The 16649-nt window shown below is 48.0% G+C and overlaps 1 protein-coding gene across 4 annotated transcripts in view; it reads left to right on the forward strand.

Annotated features, from left to right (window-relative positions):
• Window positions 1–16649, forward strand: part of LOC140409077 (probable E3 ubiquitin-protein ligase HERC1) — a 701933-nt gene that overhangs the window by 577756 nt on the left and 107528 nt on the right. For all 4 annotated transcript variants that reach the window (XM_072497165.1, XM_072497164.1, XM_072497166.1 and 1 more), the window contains 2 exons: window positions 10259–10440; window positions 10848–11003. In XM_072497165.1, the coding sequence (XP_072353266.1) occupies window positions 10259–10440; window positions 10848–11003 (338 nt within the window). The remainder of the gene's footprint in view (window positions 1–10258; window positions 10441–10847; window positions 11004–16649) is intronic.

A 16649-nucleotide genomic window follows, 5' to 3' on the forward strand; every position in this document is an offset into this window, starting at 1 on the left:
GCCCACGGCCCGGGCATCTTGGCTGGCCCGGTCCACGGGGAAGCGGATGTAGCGGTGCGCCATGGCATATAGGGCATCTGTCACTGCCCGGATGCACCGGTGCACCGATGTCTGCGATATGCCGGACAGGTCCCCACTCGGTGCCTGGAATGACCCCGTTGCATAAAAGTTCAGGGCCACCGTAACCTTGACGGACACGGGGAGAGGGTGTCCCCCGCCAGTGCCACGCGGTGACAGGTGTGCCAGCAGGTGGCAGATGTGTGCCACGGTTTCCCGGCTCATCCGGAGTCTCCTCCTGCATTCCCGGTCCGTGAGGTCCTGGTATGACTGCCGGGGCCGGTACACACGGGGCGCCCTCGGGTGCCTCCGTTGCCGTGGGGCCGCGACGTCCTCCTCCCCCTCCTCGTCCTGTCGGTCAGGTGTCCCTCCAGCCTGGGCGGCAGCCGCCTGCCCCTCAGCAGCAGCCTGCGCCGCCTCTCTGGCATGCTCCTCCTCCTCCTCATCCAGGGCAACATAGACATGAGCGGCTGCCACCACGGCGGCCAACATCGCTGGATGATCTGAAAACATGACGGCCTGGTGGGGGGGGGAGGGGAACGACGACATGTCATCATTGCCCATATCCCCTCCTCCCCCCAGCCAGGTGGCATGGACCGCATGGGTCCAACTGTTGGAGGCTGGCACCTGGCCAGGTGGACCAACTCACTTGCCCTCCCATCCCCCTCCTCGGCACGGACCCGCCTCCCAACCTCCACCCCAGCACGGACCCCCCCCAATCTCCACCCCAGCACGGACCCCCCCCCCCCAACCTCCACCCCGGCACGGACCCCCCCCCCCTCCAACCTCCACCCCAGCACGGACCCCCCCCCAACCTCCACCCCGGCACGGACCCCCCCCCCCAACCTCACCCCGGCACGGACCCCCCCCCAACCTCCACCCCGGCACGGACCCTCCCAACCTCCACCCCGGCACGGACCCCCCCCCCCCCCCCCAACCTCCACCCCGGCACGGACCCCCCCCCAACCTCCACCCCAGCACAGACCCCCCCCCAACCTCCACCCCAGCACGGACCCCCCCCCAACCTCCACCCCAGCACGGACCCCCCTTCCAACCTCACCCCGGCACGGACCCCCCCCCCCAACCTCCACCCCGGCACGGACCCCCCCCCCCAACCTCACCCTGGCACGGACCCCCCTCCCCCCAACCTCCACCCCGGCACGGCACGGACCCCCCCCCCCACACAACCTCCACCCCGGCACGGCACGGACCCCCCCCTCACAACCTCCACCCCGGCACGGCACGGACTCCCCCCCCCCCCCCCCCCCCCCCAACCTCCACCCCGGCACGGTCCCCCCCCAACCTCCACCACGGCACGGACCCCCCATCCACCTCCCCGGCACGGACCCCCTCCCGGCACTCCCCCGGAGCCCAGCCTACTCTAACCACCCCCCACCCCCCCCGCCGCACACACACACACACACACACAACCCGAGACACACCTCTCCTCACGCATTCAGACTGCGGCCACGCCATTGCCTGCCCAGAGCCAACCCCCCAGGCCGTCACTCACCTCCACGCTGGTCGGCATGAGCCTGGAGCACCGGGTCACGCCGATGAAAAGGAGGTTTAATTTACGTCGACGTGAACGGTCATCACGTCGACGGGACTTCGGCCCATCCGGAAGGGAGAATATCGGCAGGCCGAAAATCGGGTGCCTTGCGCAGACCCGTGACATTCTCCGCGGCAGCGGCGACATTAACGCCCCGCCGACTTTTCTCACTTCGGAGACTTCGGCAACCGGCGGGGGCGGGATTCACGGCAATGACGCCCCATGTGTGTAATTTATAGAATGTTCTCACTCAGCATCTTTAGGCCAATAAAAGAAGCATGCCACCTTTAACGAATCATGTTTGCTAAAGATCTGACATCGATATTCGATTATTGGTTGTTATGTATATTTACAGATGGTGATTTTTTTTTTCCATTTCTTTCAAAAGAGAATACAAATGTCAGAAGCTATCTGTAAAACTTGGTAATTATCTATTGTTTACTGCAATCTGCTTCATAAAAAGTGTTCATAGAGGCCAATTTCTTATTTTATTGGATGACATATTTTTCAAATGAAGCATGACTAAACAGGAAAGTGAAATGCACTATTGAGAAGCTATCTTTATGTATGCAAGGAAAATATTGGGTGGAATTTGTACTGGCATTTGGGATCTTACCTACTGGTTGGAGAACCAGTAAGGGACCCTGCATCACTTTTTTGGGACCCCTGATGCAATTACCAGGCAATCTGGCATTTACCTGGACAAGGTCAGACCTCCAGTTGTATTAAATCCCCAGCAGGATGGAAATCCAGCCCAGCAGGCTGCTGGCCAATCTGAGACCAGCAGCCCTCCAGTTCCAACAGCACCAGCTGCAGCAGTGGCCGTTGTCACCAGGAATCATTGTTGGTTCCCTAGAGAGAGCTGCGTGTAGTAGAATGTGCTAAATTAGGATTCCAGCAAGGAAGGGCTGTAGGCATATCAGGATATTAAATTAAAACCAAGTTTATTTATACTGTGCACATAATGAGTTACAGGGAAGGCATATCTCCCTTCAGGGCTACCTGTCTGCTGCCTACAGTGCCTAGCACATGACTGCTTGACATCAGTGCCAGATCATCATGTGCTCCATAGGTTAGCTGTTAACCCTTTATACTATACCTCCCCCCAAGTACACTATCTTCTTTCTAACAACAATATGAAACTATATCTTCAACTACTTACATGATATTTGTTTTTGTACTATTTACAATACTGACTTCCCATCCCATCACCAGAGTCTCTGAACTATAAATTACGTTTCTAAGGAGTCTTCACCACTCTTCCCAAATGTGTCCTGGTAACTGTTCTGTGGCGAGCGTGATCTCGATCACACTGATGAAAATTAAATGAAAAATGAAAATCGCTTATTGTCACAAGTAGACTTCAAATGAAGTTATTGTGAAAAGCCCCTAGTCGCCACATTCCGGCACCTGTTCGGAGAGTCTGGTATGGGAATTGAACCGTGCTGCTGGCCTGCCTTGGTCTGCTTTAAAAGCCAGCGATTTAGCCCAGTGTGCTAAACCAGCCCCTGATCGTCCCGACCCTGTGATCTGGGTGTGCGTGATGAGGGCTTACCTGTTTTTCAGATATTATCAGATGGCATCTGGACTAAATACGAGTCTGGGTGTTCCGTGCCGGTGAGATTGAGACCTTTGGCTTTCAGATCCACACTCGCTGACCTGGTGTCAAAGGTGGTGTTGTGTGTCTAGTGTTGTACCATAGTGTTGTTTTTCCCAGAGGTTCGATTCCTTCACTCTGGCTATGTTATGGTCAGCAGGGTTGATAAAGCAGAAGGTTTGGAGGCAATAGGGAAACCTGCATTTTTAAATGACAGCCCATAATGAGTCCAGGAAGCAATGGTTATAAACTCCAATGTGGTTGTATGAAGCTTGATTTTTTTTTTCTCTAACCATTGCGAATAATTATCAATAGACACGAGGTATGTTCTACCACAGAATGCAAAGAGGTCAAACCCTAACTTCTGCCACAGTCGGTGAGGAAAAACAGATGGTATGAGGGGTTCTATTAGTGTCGGAGTGTTAATGTGGCAGGAGAGGGCAAAATCCTAGATTACTTGTGTGATGCTCATTGCAGGACTAGTTGACCTTCATGGAGGCTGTTAAGAATAACTTGTATGGAATATTGTATGACCAAATGATGATTGTAAACCACAAAGTTGTCCCCAAATGGGCTCATAGTCTTTATAGATAAGATGCATTTTCTCTTTGGTTTCAGATACCAGCATCTGCAGTAATTTGCTTTTAACACATTCAATATCCTCTTTTTGGGTGCAATGAATGGACAAGGGCAAGCGATGGAGTAAAATGCTTCTACTTATGACACCAGTGTAGAATCAAGGGTGACTGCATGGTTGGTTGTGGCTCTGGAGAGAGCGTCAGCATTGGTTTGTGACTTGCCTGGGACATAGATAGCTTTGTTCTGGTACCGCAAGAACCGGAGATGAAATCATTGAATATGAGTAGGCATTTTAGCAATCTCCATGGAATTGAGGAGTGTTATGAGGAGCTTGTGGCCTGTTTCTACCAGGTAATGAGAAAAGTGCTTGATAGCCCATGTGACCGTCAGTATCTCTTTCTCAATGGTGGCATGCCTTTGTTCAGTTTCCATGAGAGCTTTTGAAATGAAATAGACAGGTATTCTATCACCTTTCATTTGCAGCTGGATGAGAACGCTGCCGAGGCCATTGGAGAAAGTGCCTGCAACAACGACAGTAAACAATGTGTGGTCATAGTGCACCAGGCTATCCAAGAAGACCAGGCAATCTTTAATGAACTGAAGGCCTTGATTTGTTCTGTGCCCCAGACCATTGTTGGCCCTTCCACAGGCGATCTCTCAAGGGTTCCATGAGCACGGCAAAGTTAGGGATAAACATTTCCACCTAGTTTGACATCCCCAAGAAACATTGAATATCTGTGATGAGTAATGGTCATTATTTTATATGGTTTGACCATAATACCTTCCATTGCACAATGTGTCCTAGGAATTTTTTGTTGATCCTGGCAAACTCACAGTTGTCATTCAGCATGAGGCCTACTTCTTGGAGAGCCTTGAGCACCTCTCTCACCCTGTGATCGTGTTTAGCTCTTGGAGATGTCGTCCATATGGCTGTGTAGATAACACCTTGTTTTCTTTTGAGGATTGTTGAAATGGTATGTCGAAATAAAATTGACCAAAGGATGTGATAAAGGTCATCAGGGGCCTAGATTTCTTATCGAGAGATATTTGCCAAAATCTATTATTTGCATCAAGCTTAGTAAAAAGAATATTTGTGAGCTTGGCCAAACTCTCTTCTGCTGACGTCATTGAGTGGACTTCAACTTTGTTAAGCTGTGTAAGATCCACACAAAACCAGAGTTGGCCAGTAGACTTGGAAATAGTGACAGACCAGAGCACCAACAGGTTGCTTGTGTGATTGGGAAAATTACACCCCTGGGTAACATACAGTCAGGTTCCTCCTTAACTTAAAGAGGGTGTGGTACCCGCCTAACAGTGAACAGGCAGATTGCCATGGCTTCTAGGAGCAGAGAAATGGGGGGCGTGATTCTCCACTCCTGCGCCGGTTGGGAGAATCGCCTAGGCCGCCAAAATTTCCTGGGACACCGGTCCGACGCCCTCCCGCGATTCTCCCTAGCGGCGGGAACGGCCCGGTCGAGTTTCACAGGCCGGAGAATCGCCGGAGACACCCAAAATGGCGATTCTCCTGCACCCCCGCTATTCTCAGGCCCGGATAGGCCGAGCGGCCAGGCCAAAACGGCGGGTTCCCCCCAGCGCCGTCCACACCTGGTCGCTGCCGTTGCGAGCGGTGCGTGAACGCTGGGGGGCCGGCCTGCAAGGGGGCGAGGGGGGATCCTGCACCGGGGGGTACCTGAAATGTGGGGTGGCCCACGATCGGTGCCCACCGATCGTCGGGCCGTCCTCTCTGAAGGAGGACTTCTTCCTTCCGCGGCCCCGCAAGATCCGTCCGCCATCTTCTTGCGGGGCGGACTTAGAGAGGACGGCAACCACGCATGCCCCGATCCTGGCCCATTGTCAGGGCCTGAATCGGTCAGGACCGGGGCCGTTTCGCGCCGTCGTGAACCTCGATGGCGTTCACGACGGCGCGGCCACTTCGGTGCGGGAGTGGAGAATCCCGCCCGTGGTCTTTAGCTTCCCCAGGCCTTGAAAAAGTTTTAGAAATTCCTGATATGCAATAGAAGAAATCCATTTACATTCTCTAAGATGCTTAACTGTGCACATGCATTCCTGCTAAGTAGGGAAAAGCTTGCTTGTGAATGATACAAAAGGTTTCTGTGATCTGCCACCCCTTATGGCATAGGATGGTGGTAATCTGACCCTTAACATGTAGATTTGTTCTTCCCGATCCCTGCAGTTTTAAATTAGAAAGCTGAAGAGGACTTGTGTGGAACCATGTGAGGTAGTCAGCCAGTACCTATACCCCTGCGCCTGTGTGGAGGTTGAACCGTGTTGGGAACCCTCTGACCTCTAAATTGACAAAGTTCTCGGAATGCTGGCAACTGAGGAAATGTGAGATTGGCGCTATCTTGTGGTGGTGTCATAGTTTGCGCCATTTGTTGGTGACTCTAACCAAGCAGAAGCATTGGAAATGTCCCATCCTGCTGCATCTACAACACTTAGTACCTCCTGCTGGTTGTGCTGTAGTCTTGCCCACAATGCAGACATTTCAAAAACAGCTCCTTCCCCGCTGTCACCAGACTCCTAAACGACGCTCTTATGGACTGACCTGATTAATACTACACTCCTGTATGCTTCACCCGATGCCGATATCTATGTTTTTACATTGTGTACTTTGTGTTGCCCTATTTATTTTTATTTTTTTAATTTTATTTTCATGTACTTAATGATCTGTTTGAGCTGCTCGCAGAAAAATACTTTTCACTGTACCTCGGTACATGTGACAATAAACAAATCCATCAATCCATGGCGGCAGAACGAGGTCCTGCCTTTTGTACCATATGATGGGCTTCAGTACGGTTCAGTACGATGGGCTTCAATTTGAGCTTGCAAGACAAGTGGTCTTTTCTGTGCCTTGGCATATTGTGAAGTGGTGGAGTACATTTGCTCAGATAGGCTAGGCTGACCAAGACGATGCTGTCACGGACCATGGGTGAGGTGGTGTCCTGGAAGGGGCACCGGTCGTCCTTGTAAATGTGTATGCTTCAAACTGAGAAGACATGGAATTCATGAAGAAAATTATGCCTGAAATCCCAACATAGACTCACACCATTTAATCATGGGGGGTGACTTTAACTGTGTACAGGACCCGCGGGCGGACAGATAAAACCCCAAGTCAGGGAAAGATCAAACATGGCAAAGCAATTGAACACTTTCATGGAACAGATGGGGGCAGTGGACCCATAGAGGCTCGCATACCATGGGGAAAAGGAGTTCTTCTCCTTCTCCCAGGTACACTGGGTATATATCAAGATTGACTTCTTTGTAGTGGGGAAAGCGGTGCTTCCAGGAGTAGTGGGAATCAAGTACTCTGCAGTCGTTATCTCAGTCCACTCTCCACACTACGTGGATGTGAGGTTGGAGACAGGGCACAACTCCTCCCATGGAAGCTGGTCACGACACACTTGGCCGATCGGGCATTCGGCGAACAGATATCACAGGCCATAGACAGGTACGTAACCAAAACCAGAATGGGGAGGTCTCACCCTCCACGTTCTGGAAGGCACTGAAGGCTGTGATAAGGGGGGAAATTATTGCGTACAAGGTGTGCAAAGATAGGAAGGAGAGGGCGGCTCGGCAACAGTTGGTCAACTCCATGCTGGAGGTGGATTGACGATACTCCTTGACACGGACCGTAGAACTACTGGCGGAGAGGAAAAAACTACAGATGGATTATGACCTGCTCTCCACTGAGAAAACCGTGCACCAGCTCTGCCAGACACGGGGGACCTTTTACGAACATGGAGACAATGCCAGCCGCCTGCTGGCTCACCAGCTGGGAATGCAGGCAGCCACATGGGAAATAGCTCAGGTTAAAGGCAGATGCGTAAGGCTAGGCGCTGTGCCAGAAAAGATCATTAAAGCCTCACAACCTTCAACCGAGGGCTGTACACCCCCGAACCCCCAGAGGGTGACTTGAAGATGAAGCGGTTCTTCGACGGACTTCTCGTGTTGGCTGTGTGGCTGGAAGGAGTGAAAGTTTAATGTGGTGGATGCGTGCCAGTCAAACTTTGTCTTGGATGGTGATAAGCTTCTTGGGGTGGCATAGTGGTTAGCACTGCTGCCTCACAGTACCAGGGCCCGGGTTCAATACCAGCCTTGGGTGACTGTGTGGAATTTGCACGTTCTCCCCGTGCCAGCACGAGTTTCCTCCAGGTCCTCCGGTTTTCTCCCATATTCCAAAGTTGTGTGGGTTCGGTGGATTGGCCATGCCCCTTAGTGTCTAGGGATGTGCAAGTTAGTTATGGGGTTATGGGCGGAGTTGTTGGGGCTTTGGACCTGGATGGAGTGCGCTTTCGGAGGGTCAGTGCAGACTCAATGGGCTAAATGGCCTCTTCCTGCACTGTTTGTATTCTATGAATGCCGTTGGAACCACATTTATCCAGGTAAATGGAGAGTATTTTGTCTCTCACGTGACCTTTGACTTGTTCATGGCATACAAGCTTTGGGTAGAGATAGTAGCTACAGAATTTACAGCCTCTGACCTACTCTTCTAGCCAAAGCATTTATATGGCTGATCCGATTCAGTTTATGGTAATCCTGAGGATGTGGATAGGAAATTCAATGATGGTAATACCATTGAATGTCAAGAGTAGATGATTCCCTCTTGTTGGAGATGGTCGTTGCCTGTACTTGTGTGGCGCAAAGATTAGTTTTCAATTATCAGCCCAAGCCTGATTGTAGTCCAGAACTTGCTGCATATGGACATTGCTTCAGTACCTGAGTCACGAATGATGCTGAATATTGTGCTATCATCTATTTCTGACCGAATAACAAAGGAAAGGTTGTGATGAAGTAGCTAAAGATGGACCTAGAGCACTCTTGCTGCAATGTCCTGGGGCTGAGATGATTGGTCTCCACAATCACAATCATCTTCCTTTGTGTGAGGTCTGACTTGAACCAGTGAAGAGCTTGAGTTCAGCACTTTTGTCCATGTTTGAACCAAGGCTGGTAAAATTAGTTCTTAAACCTCCTGTCTCTATATTCCACAAAATGGAATTCAGTTAACATATTTTACAGTCTTTGCTGTAGAACACGTAATCATGTTTTTTGAGCTTTCATCTCAGAAACCTTTGGCACATTTCAGGATAGTAGAGACTAACAGGAAACGTGTTATTTTGTCCTCCACATGAGGCCTTCAATGTCTGTTGTGTGTATCTGGCTGATTAGCGTTCCCATTATCAGAATTACCATTAATGAAAGTCCATGGGCGCGATTCTCCGCTCCCGCGCCGATTGGGAGAATCCACCCGGCGCGCCATTTTTCCCCGCGACGCCGGTCCAACTCCCTCCCGCGATTCACCCAAGCGCCGTGAATAGCCCCGTCGAGTTCTGCGCGGCACAGGCCAGAGAATCGCCCGGGACACACAAAATGGCGATTCGCCGCTACACCCGCTATTCTCCGGCCCAGATGGGCCGAGAGGCCTGCCCAAAACGACGGATTCCCGTCGGCGCCATCAACACCTGGTCGCTGCCGGCGGGAACAGCGCGGGAATGCTGGGGGAGCGGCCTGTGGGGGGTCGAGGGGGGTTCTTTCACCGGGGTAGGACTCAAAGGGGCCTGGCCCGCGATTGGTGCCCACCGATCGGCGGGCCGGCCTCTCTGAAGGAGGACCTCCTTTCCTCCGCGCCCCGCAAGATCCATCTGACATCTTCTTGTGGGGCGGCCTCGGGGAGGACGGCAACCAAGCATGAGCCGGCTGGCGCCAGCCTACCCGCGCATGCGTGGGTGACGCTAGTTATGCGGCGCCGGTTGCGTCATTTAAGCGGCGCCGCTTTTACGCGGCGCCAATGCCGGTGCGCGCTGACGACGCTGCTTTCACGACATGCCCCCCCGAGTTTCTCGCGGCCCCGATCCTACCCCATTTTTGGGCCCTGAATCGAGATCGGGGCCGTTTCGCGCCGTCGTGAACCTCGACGGCGTTCACGACGGCGTGGGCACTTAGTTGCCTTCCTTACAAGAGTTCCTTTTTGAAGTGGACCTTAACACCCCAGGTGAGAAATTCCATGCAATATGTCAGAGCAAATCTGCAGTGAAATCCATATGAGAATGTTCCAGAATTATGGTCACTTTATGATGTCAGGCAACAGGTGACTGGTGGTAGCAATCTTTAGTCTGACTTTTGTATGTTTTAAAAACAGGTCCTCTTTAAACAGTTCAAAATGTTTTTGGTTAGCTGGTGAAGTTGTAGGTAGATCTCACTGAGTCACAATTTTCTGATATTCTGGCAATATTATGTTTCTACGTGTTTTTGAATAAACATTCCAATGCTTTGACTTCGTTAATCTAATATACAAAAATGTTTACTTTGTGTCATCAATGCATTTATGAATCTATACTTGTGTCAGAAATGCATTTATGAAGATATATTTTATTGTTTCGGAGCAGTTTTATTTTGTTTCCTCATTGTCTACCTTGGTTTCTACAATACTTCTCATCATTCTGTTTCTTTCCCAGGTTATGTTGTGACACGATTAGCCACTTCATGTGGATCAGATGGCCATTCTATGGCTCTAACTGAGAGCGGGGAAGTTTTTAGCTGGGGAGATGGTGATTATGGAAAACTTGGACATGGAAACAGTGAAAGGCAGCGCAGACCTAGACAAATCGAGGCACTGCAGGGAGAAGATGTTGTGCAGGTATACCCACACTATTTCACTCAATCAAAAGAAGGGTAATATTTTTGATAAAGTGTTTTTAGATTTTTCCTCTCCGTCCAGGCACACTCAGATTGCCATCTGTGGCTGAGAGGGTAAGTGCTTTTGATGCCAGGGTTGTACAATAGTGGCCTGGAATAACTTCCCTTGAGCTTCCCTTTCCACCACCACCATGAATTGGTAATACCTGGCCCAGAACAGCATGGCTGAGATAACCAAGCTCATTGTGTGAGGAATAGCAAAATATGTTTGATCCTACATAATATAATTCCAGCCCCATTATCCATCAATCTGGTTAAACTTTTAGCAGCCTCTGTAATAGTACAATATTTCAATAAATATTTCCAATATGTTCTTCACAACATATGTTCTTCCTTCTGTTTGAATAGCTCTCCTGTGGATTTAAACATTCGGCTGTGGTAACAGTTGATGGAAAACTCTTCACATTTGGGAGTGGAGATTATGGAAGGTTGGGTCTCCGGAGCACATCTAACAAAATGCTACCTGAAAAAGTGACTGCATTGGAGGATTATTCAGTAGGACAGGTACTGATAACTAACTTGTTTGATCAGAAAATTGGATATAAAGCACCAATTAACAGTATCACATTGGTACAGAAAGAAGTGCTTTGTTCTTCAACATTGTGATGCAATCTGAGATTATTGTTCACTGCTTGTCAAGTCAAAGCTGCTGAGGACCCAGGTTTGATGCCGGCCCTGGATCACTGCCGTGTGGACTTTGCACATTCTTCCCATGTCTGTGTGGGTCTTACCCCCCACAACACAAAGATATGCAAGGTAGGTTGATTAGCCACGCTACATTGGCCCTAAATTGGAAAAGAAATTTGGGTACTTTAAATTTTTTAAGAAGTCAAATTGAAGCTTATCTCATCCTCCGTCAAGTAACCTATCTTCAACTTGCATATTTTTGCAACGTGACTGGAATAATTGATATCATATGCTCTGGAATTTATTCCTTATCCCTCCGGCTTCTCCACCCTCCTTTCCTGTCACTATCCTCCTTAGAGCACACTTTTCTCATCAAGATTTTGTTCAGCCCTCTAAATAGTTCCTTCTTTGGATTAATGTTCAATTTTTTTCCTTCGGCCACTGCAATTTCTTGCCATTTCTTTTTTATTTTGAAGGAACATAAATGCCTGTTCTAACGATTGTGTAGTAAAGGAAGGCCAAACCTGCATGATTCAGGCCCTAAATGAAGTACCGAAATTATGAAATCCCACCCATCGCTTCCCTGTTACCAGCAGAATGTGTTTGTCTATTTTTGTTGCTACATGATTGTTACATATGTGCATGTTTTTAATCTGATTACATGTATGAATTTTATTCACATGAATTTTTCGAAGTAAGCTGCCCTGCAATTCAGCCTTTGGGCTACAAATTTTCCTGAATAAAATACCATTATTGTTTCAAGATTTCAGGAAATCCTAAAGAGATTCACAGCCAATTAAGTGATGTTGAAGTGTAGTCACTGTTGTAAGATAGGGAAATGTGGCAACCAAATAGGGTACACCATGTTCCACAAACAGCAGATCATCTGTTTTAGAGATGTTAGTTAAAGGATAAATAACGGTCAAGAAATTGCAAAAACTTCTCTGGTCTTCATTAAATAGTGGCATGAGATGTTTTGACCAGCTGATTGGGCCCATGAAGCCTCAATTTTTTGCAAAATCTCTAGCAATGTAGCACTCTCTCAGTTCCTGCATTGAAATACCAGCCGAGATTATTGTGCTCAAGTCTCTAGAGGATGGCTTGATCCCAGGACCTTCTAAGACGAAAGAGCTACCACAAGCCAAAACGGACACCAAGTAGTAATCATGTAACCAGGTGTCATTCCTTTCCATTTGTACAGTCTGGGGCTGAGCTAAAAAAGGATGCACGGATGCCTTCTGCCCAATTCAGCTGGAAGACATTCCACTTAGGATGGTAGCTTTATTCGACAGCTGAATACCCCAATTTCATGAAGCCAAAAGGGAAAGTTTGTACTTTCTAACTCTTTCCGTCTCTTCCTCCTCCAGCAACTTCATTCCCTTTCCCTCCACCAATACTATTCAGTCCAGCCATGTAAATAGAAGTGATCGAGCATAGTTCTGGTTTATGGAGTGTGGCTTCTCTATTATGTTTCCCAAATCATGTTATCACTTAAATAAAAATTGCACATTTGCACGTTAAAATGTGTATTGTGGTTTATGTGGGTGTGTGGCCACATGTAGTAATAGCTGGCATCTCTAAGCCAGGGAGATCTAATGTAAAAATCCAAAATTTGAGTTTGAATTGATAACCCCTTGGTCACTGATCCCATAATTGCAGAAAATAGACTTTCTGTATTCACTATATCAAAAGTTTTTGTAATTCTTTTCTGCTATTGTATCAATCATATCACAGTGTAATAATACACTGTACAGTCCTATGTAACTGAAGATAACACTTTCTCTAATCATATTTATTTTTTATTTCATTCGATGTGAGTATCACCATAAGACCATAAGACATAGGAGCGGAAGTAAGGCCATTCGGCCCATCGAGTCCACTCCACCATTCAATCATGGCTGATTTCAACTCCATTTACCCGCTCTCTCTTCATAGCCCTTAATTCCTCAAGAAATCAAGAATTTATCAACTTCTGTCTTAAAGACACTCAACGTCCCGGCCTCCACCGCCCTCTGTGGCAATGAATTCCACAGACCCACCACTCTCTGGCTGAAGAAATTTCTCCTCATCTCTGTTCTAAAGTGACTCCCTTTTATTCTAAGGCTGTGCCCCCGGGTCCTAGTCTCCCCTGCTATTAGAAACAACTTCCCTACGTCCACCCTATCTAAGCCATTCATTATCTTGTAAGCTTCTATTAGATCTCCCCTCAACCTCCTAAACTCCAATGAATATAATCCCAGAATCCTCAGACGTTCATCGTATGTTAGGCCTACCATTCCTGGGATCATCCGTGTGAATCTCCGCTGGACCCGTTCCAGTGCCAGTATGTCCTTCCTGAGGTGTGGGGCCCAAAATTGCTCACAGTATTCTAAATGGGGCCTAACTAATGCTTTATAAAGCTTCAGAAGTACATCCCTGCTTTTATATTCCAAGCCTCTTGAGATAAATGACAACATTGCATTTGCTTTCTTAATTACGGACTCAACCTGCAAGTTTACCTTTAGAGAATCCTGGACTAGGACTCCCAAGTTCCTTTGCACTTCATTATGAATTTTGTCACCGTTTAGAAAATAGTCCATGCCTCTATTCTTTTTTCCAAAGTGCAAGACCTCGCACTTGCCCACGTTGAATTTCATCAGCCATTTCTTGGACCACTCTCCTAAACTGTCTAAATCTTTCTGCAGCCTCCCCACCTCCTCCATACTACCTGCCCCTCCACCTATCTTTGTATCATCGGCAAACTTAGCCAGAATGCCCCCAGTCCCGTCATCTAGATCGTTAATATATAAAGAGAACAGCTGTGGTCCCAACACTGAACCCTGCCATTCCGAAAAAGAACCTTTTATCCCAACTCTCTGCCTTCTGCCTGACAGCCAATCGTCAATCCATGTTAGTACCTTGCCTCGAATACCATGGGCCCTTATTTTACTCAGCAGTCTCCCGTGAGGCACCTTATCAAAGGCCTTTTGGAAGTCAAGATAGATAACATCCATTGGCTCTCCTTGGTCTAACCTATTTGTTATCTCTTCAAAGAACTCTAACAGGTTTGTCAGGCACGACCTCCCCTTACTAAATCCATGCTGACTTGTCCTAATCCGACCCTGCACTTCCAAGAATTTAGAAATCCCGTCCTTAACAATGGATTCTAGAATCTTGCCAACAACCGAGGTTAGGCTAATTGGCCTATAATTTTCCATCTTTTTCCTTGTTCCCTTCTTGAACAGGGGGGTTACAACAGCGATTTTCCAATCCTCTGGGACTTTCCCTGACTCCAGTGACTTTTGAAAGATCATAACTAACACCTCCACTATTTCTTCAGCTATGTCCTTTAGAACTCTAGGATGTAGCCCATCTGGGCCCGGAGATTTATACATTTTTACACCTCTTAGTTTCTCTAGCACTTTCTCCTTTGTGATGGCTACCATATTCACCTCTGCCCCCTGACTTTCCTGAATTGTTGGGATATTACTCCTGTCTTCTACTGTGAAGACTGACGCAAAGTACTTATTTAGTTCCTCAGCTATTTCTTTGTCTCCCATCACTAGATTACCAGCGTCATTTTGGAGCGGCCCAATGTCTACTTTTGTCTCCCGTTTGTTTTTAATGTATTTAAAGAAACTTTTACTATCATTCCTAATGCGACTGGCTAGCCTACCTTCATAATTGATCCTCTCTTTCCTTATTTCTCTCTTTGTTATCGTCTGTTGGTTTTTGTAGCCTTCCCAATCTTCTGACTTCCCACTACTCTTTGCCACATTATAGGCTTTCTCTTTTGCTTTGATGCATTCCCTAACTTCCTTTGTCAGTCATGGCTGCCTAATCCCCCCTCTGATAACCTTTCTTTTCTTTGGGATGAACCTCTGTACTGTGTCCTCAATTACTCCCAGAAACTCCTGCCATTGCTGTTCTACTGTCTTTCCCACTAGGCTCTGCTCCCAGTCGATTTTCGTCAGTTCCTCCCTCATGCCCCTGTAGTTACCTTTATGTAACTGTAACACCTTTACATCTGATTCTACCTTCTTTCTTTCAAATTGGCGATTGAAATATGGCAGTGACCATATTATGATCACTGCCTCCTAAGTGTTCCCTTACTTTAAGATCTTTAATCAAGTCTGGCTCATTACATAACACTAAGTCCAGGCTAATCACGGGCTAGGCCAGCATTTTATTGCACAAATTTAATTGCTCTTGAGACAGTGGTGATGAGCTGCTGACATCCATATGGTGCAGGTCACCCACAGTACTGAAGGAGGCTAGAGAGGAAATTGCTGAAGCCTTGACAGAAATCTTTGGATCTTCACTGTCTTCAGGTGATGTCCCGGAGGACTGGAGAATAGCCAATGTTGTTCCTTTGCTTAAGAAGGGTAGCAAGGATAATCCAGGGAACTACAGCCCGGTGAGCCTTACGTCAGTAGTAGGGAAATTACTGGAGAGAACAGGATCTACTCCCATTTGGAAGCAAATGTACGTATTAGCGAGAGGCAGCACGGTTTTGTGAATGTGAGGTCGTGTCTCATTAACTTGATAGAGTTTTTCGAGGAGGTCACAAAAATGATTGATGCAGGTAGGGCAGTGGATGTTGTCTATATGGACTTCAGTAAGGCCTTTGACAAGGTCCCTCATGGCAGACTGGTACAAAAGGCGAAGTCACACAGGATCAGGGGTGAGCTGGCAAGATGGATACAGAACTGGCTAGGTTCTAGGAGGCAGAGAGTAGCAATGGAAGGGTGCTTTTCTGATTGGAGGGCTGTGACTAGTGGTGTTCAGCAGGGATCAGTGCTGGGGCCTTTGCTGTTTGTAGTATATATAAATGATTTGGAGGAAAATGTAACTGGTTTGATTAGTAAGTTTGCAGACGACACAAAGGTTGGTGGAATTGCGGGTAGCGATGAGGACTGTCAGAGGATACAGCAGGATTTAGATAGTTTGGCGACTTGGGTGGAGAGATGGCAGATGGAGTTTAATCCTGACAAATGTGAGGTAATGCATTTTGGAAGGTCTAATGCAGGTAGGGAATATACAGTGAATGGTAGAACCCTCAAGATTATTGACAGTCAGAGAGATCTAGGTATACAGGTCCACAGGTCACTGAAAGGGGCAACACAGGTGGAGAAAGTAGTCAAGAAGGCATACGGCATTCTTGCCTTCATTGGCCGGGGCATTGAGTATAAAAATTGGCAAGTCATGTTGCAGCTGTATAAAACCTTAGTTAGGCCACACTTGGAGTATCGTGTTCAATTCTGGTCACCACACTACCAGAAGGATGTGGAGGCTTTTGAGAGAGTGCAGAAGAGATTTACCAGGATGTTGCCTGGTATGGAGGGCATTAGCTATGAGGAGAGGTTGAATAAACTCGGTTTGTTCCCACTGGAACGACCGAGGTTGAGGGGTGACCTGATAGTGGTCTACAAAATTATGAGGGTCATAGACAGAGTGGATAGTCAGAGGCTTTTTCCCAGGGTAGAGGGGTCAATTACTAGGGGGCATAGGTTTAAGGTGCGAGGGGCAATTTTTAGAGAAGAT

The sequence above is a fragment of the Scyliorhinus torazame genome, chromosome 3 (assembly GCF_047496885.1).
Source record: "Scyliorhinus torazame isolate Kashiwa2021f chromosome 3, sScyTor2.1, whole genome shotgun sequence".
Classification (NCBI taxonomy): Eukaryota; Metazoa; Chordata; class Chondrichthyes; order Carcharhiniformes; family Scyliorhinidae; genus Scyliorhinus; species Scyliorhinus torazame.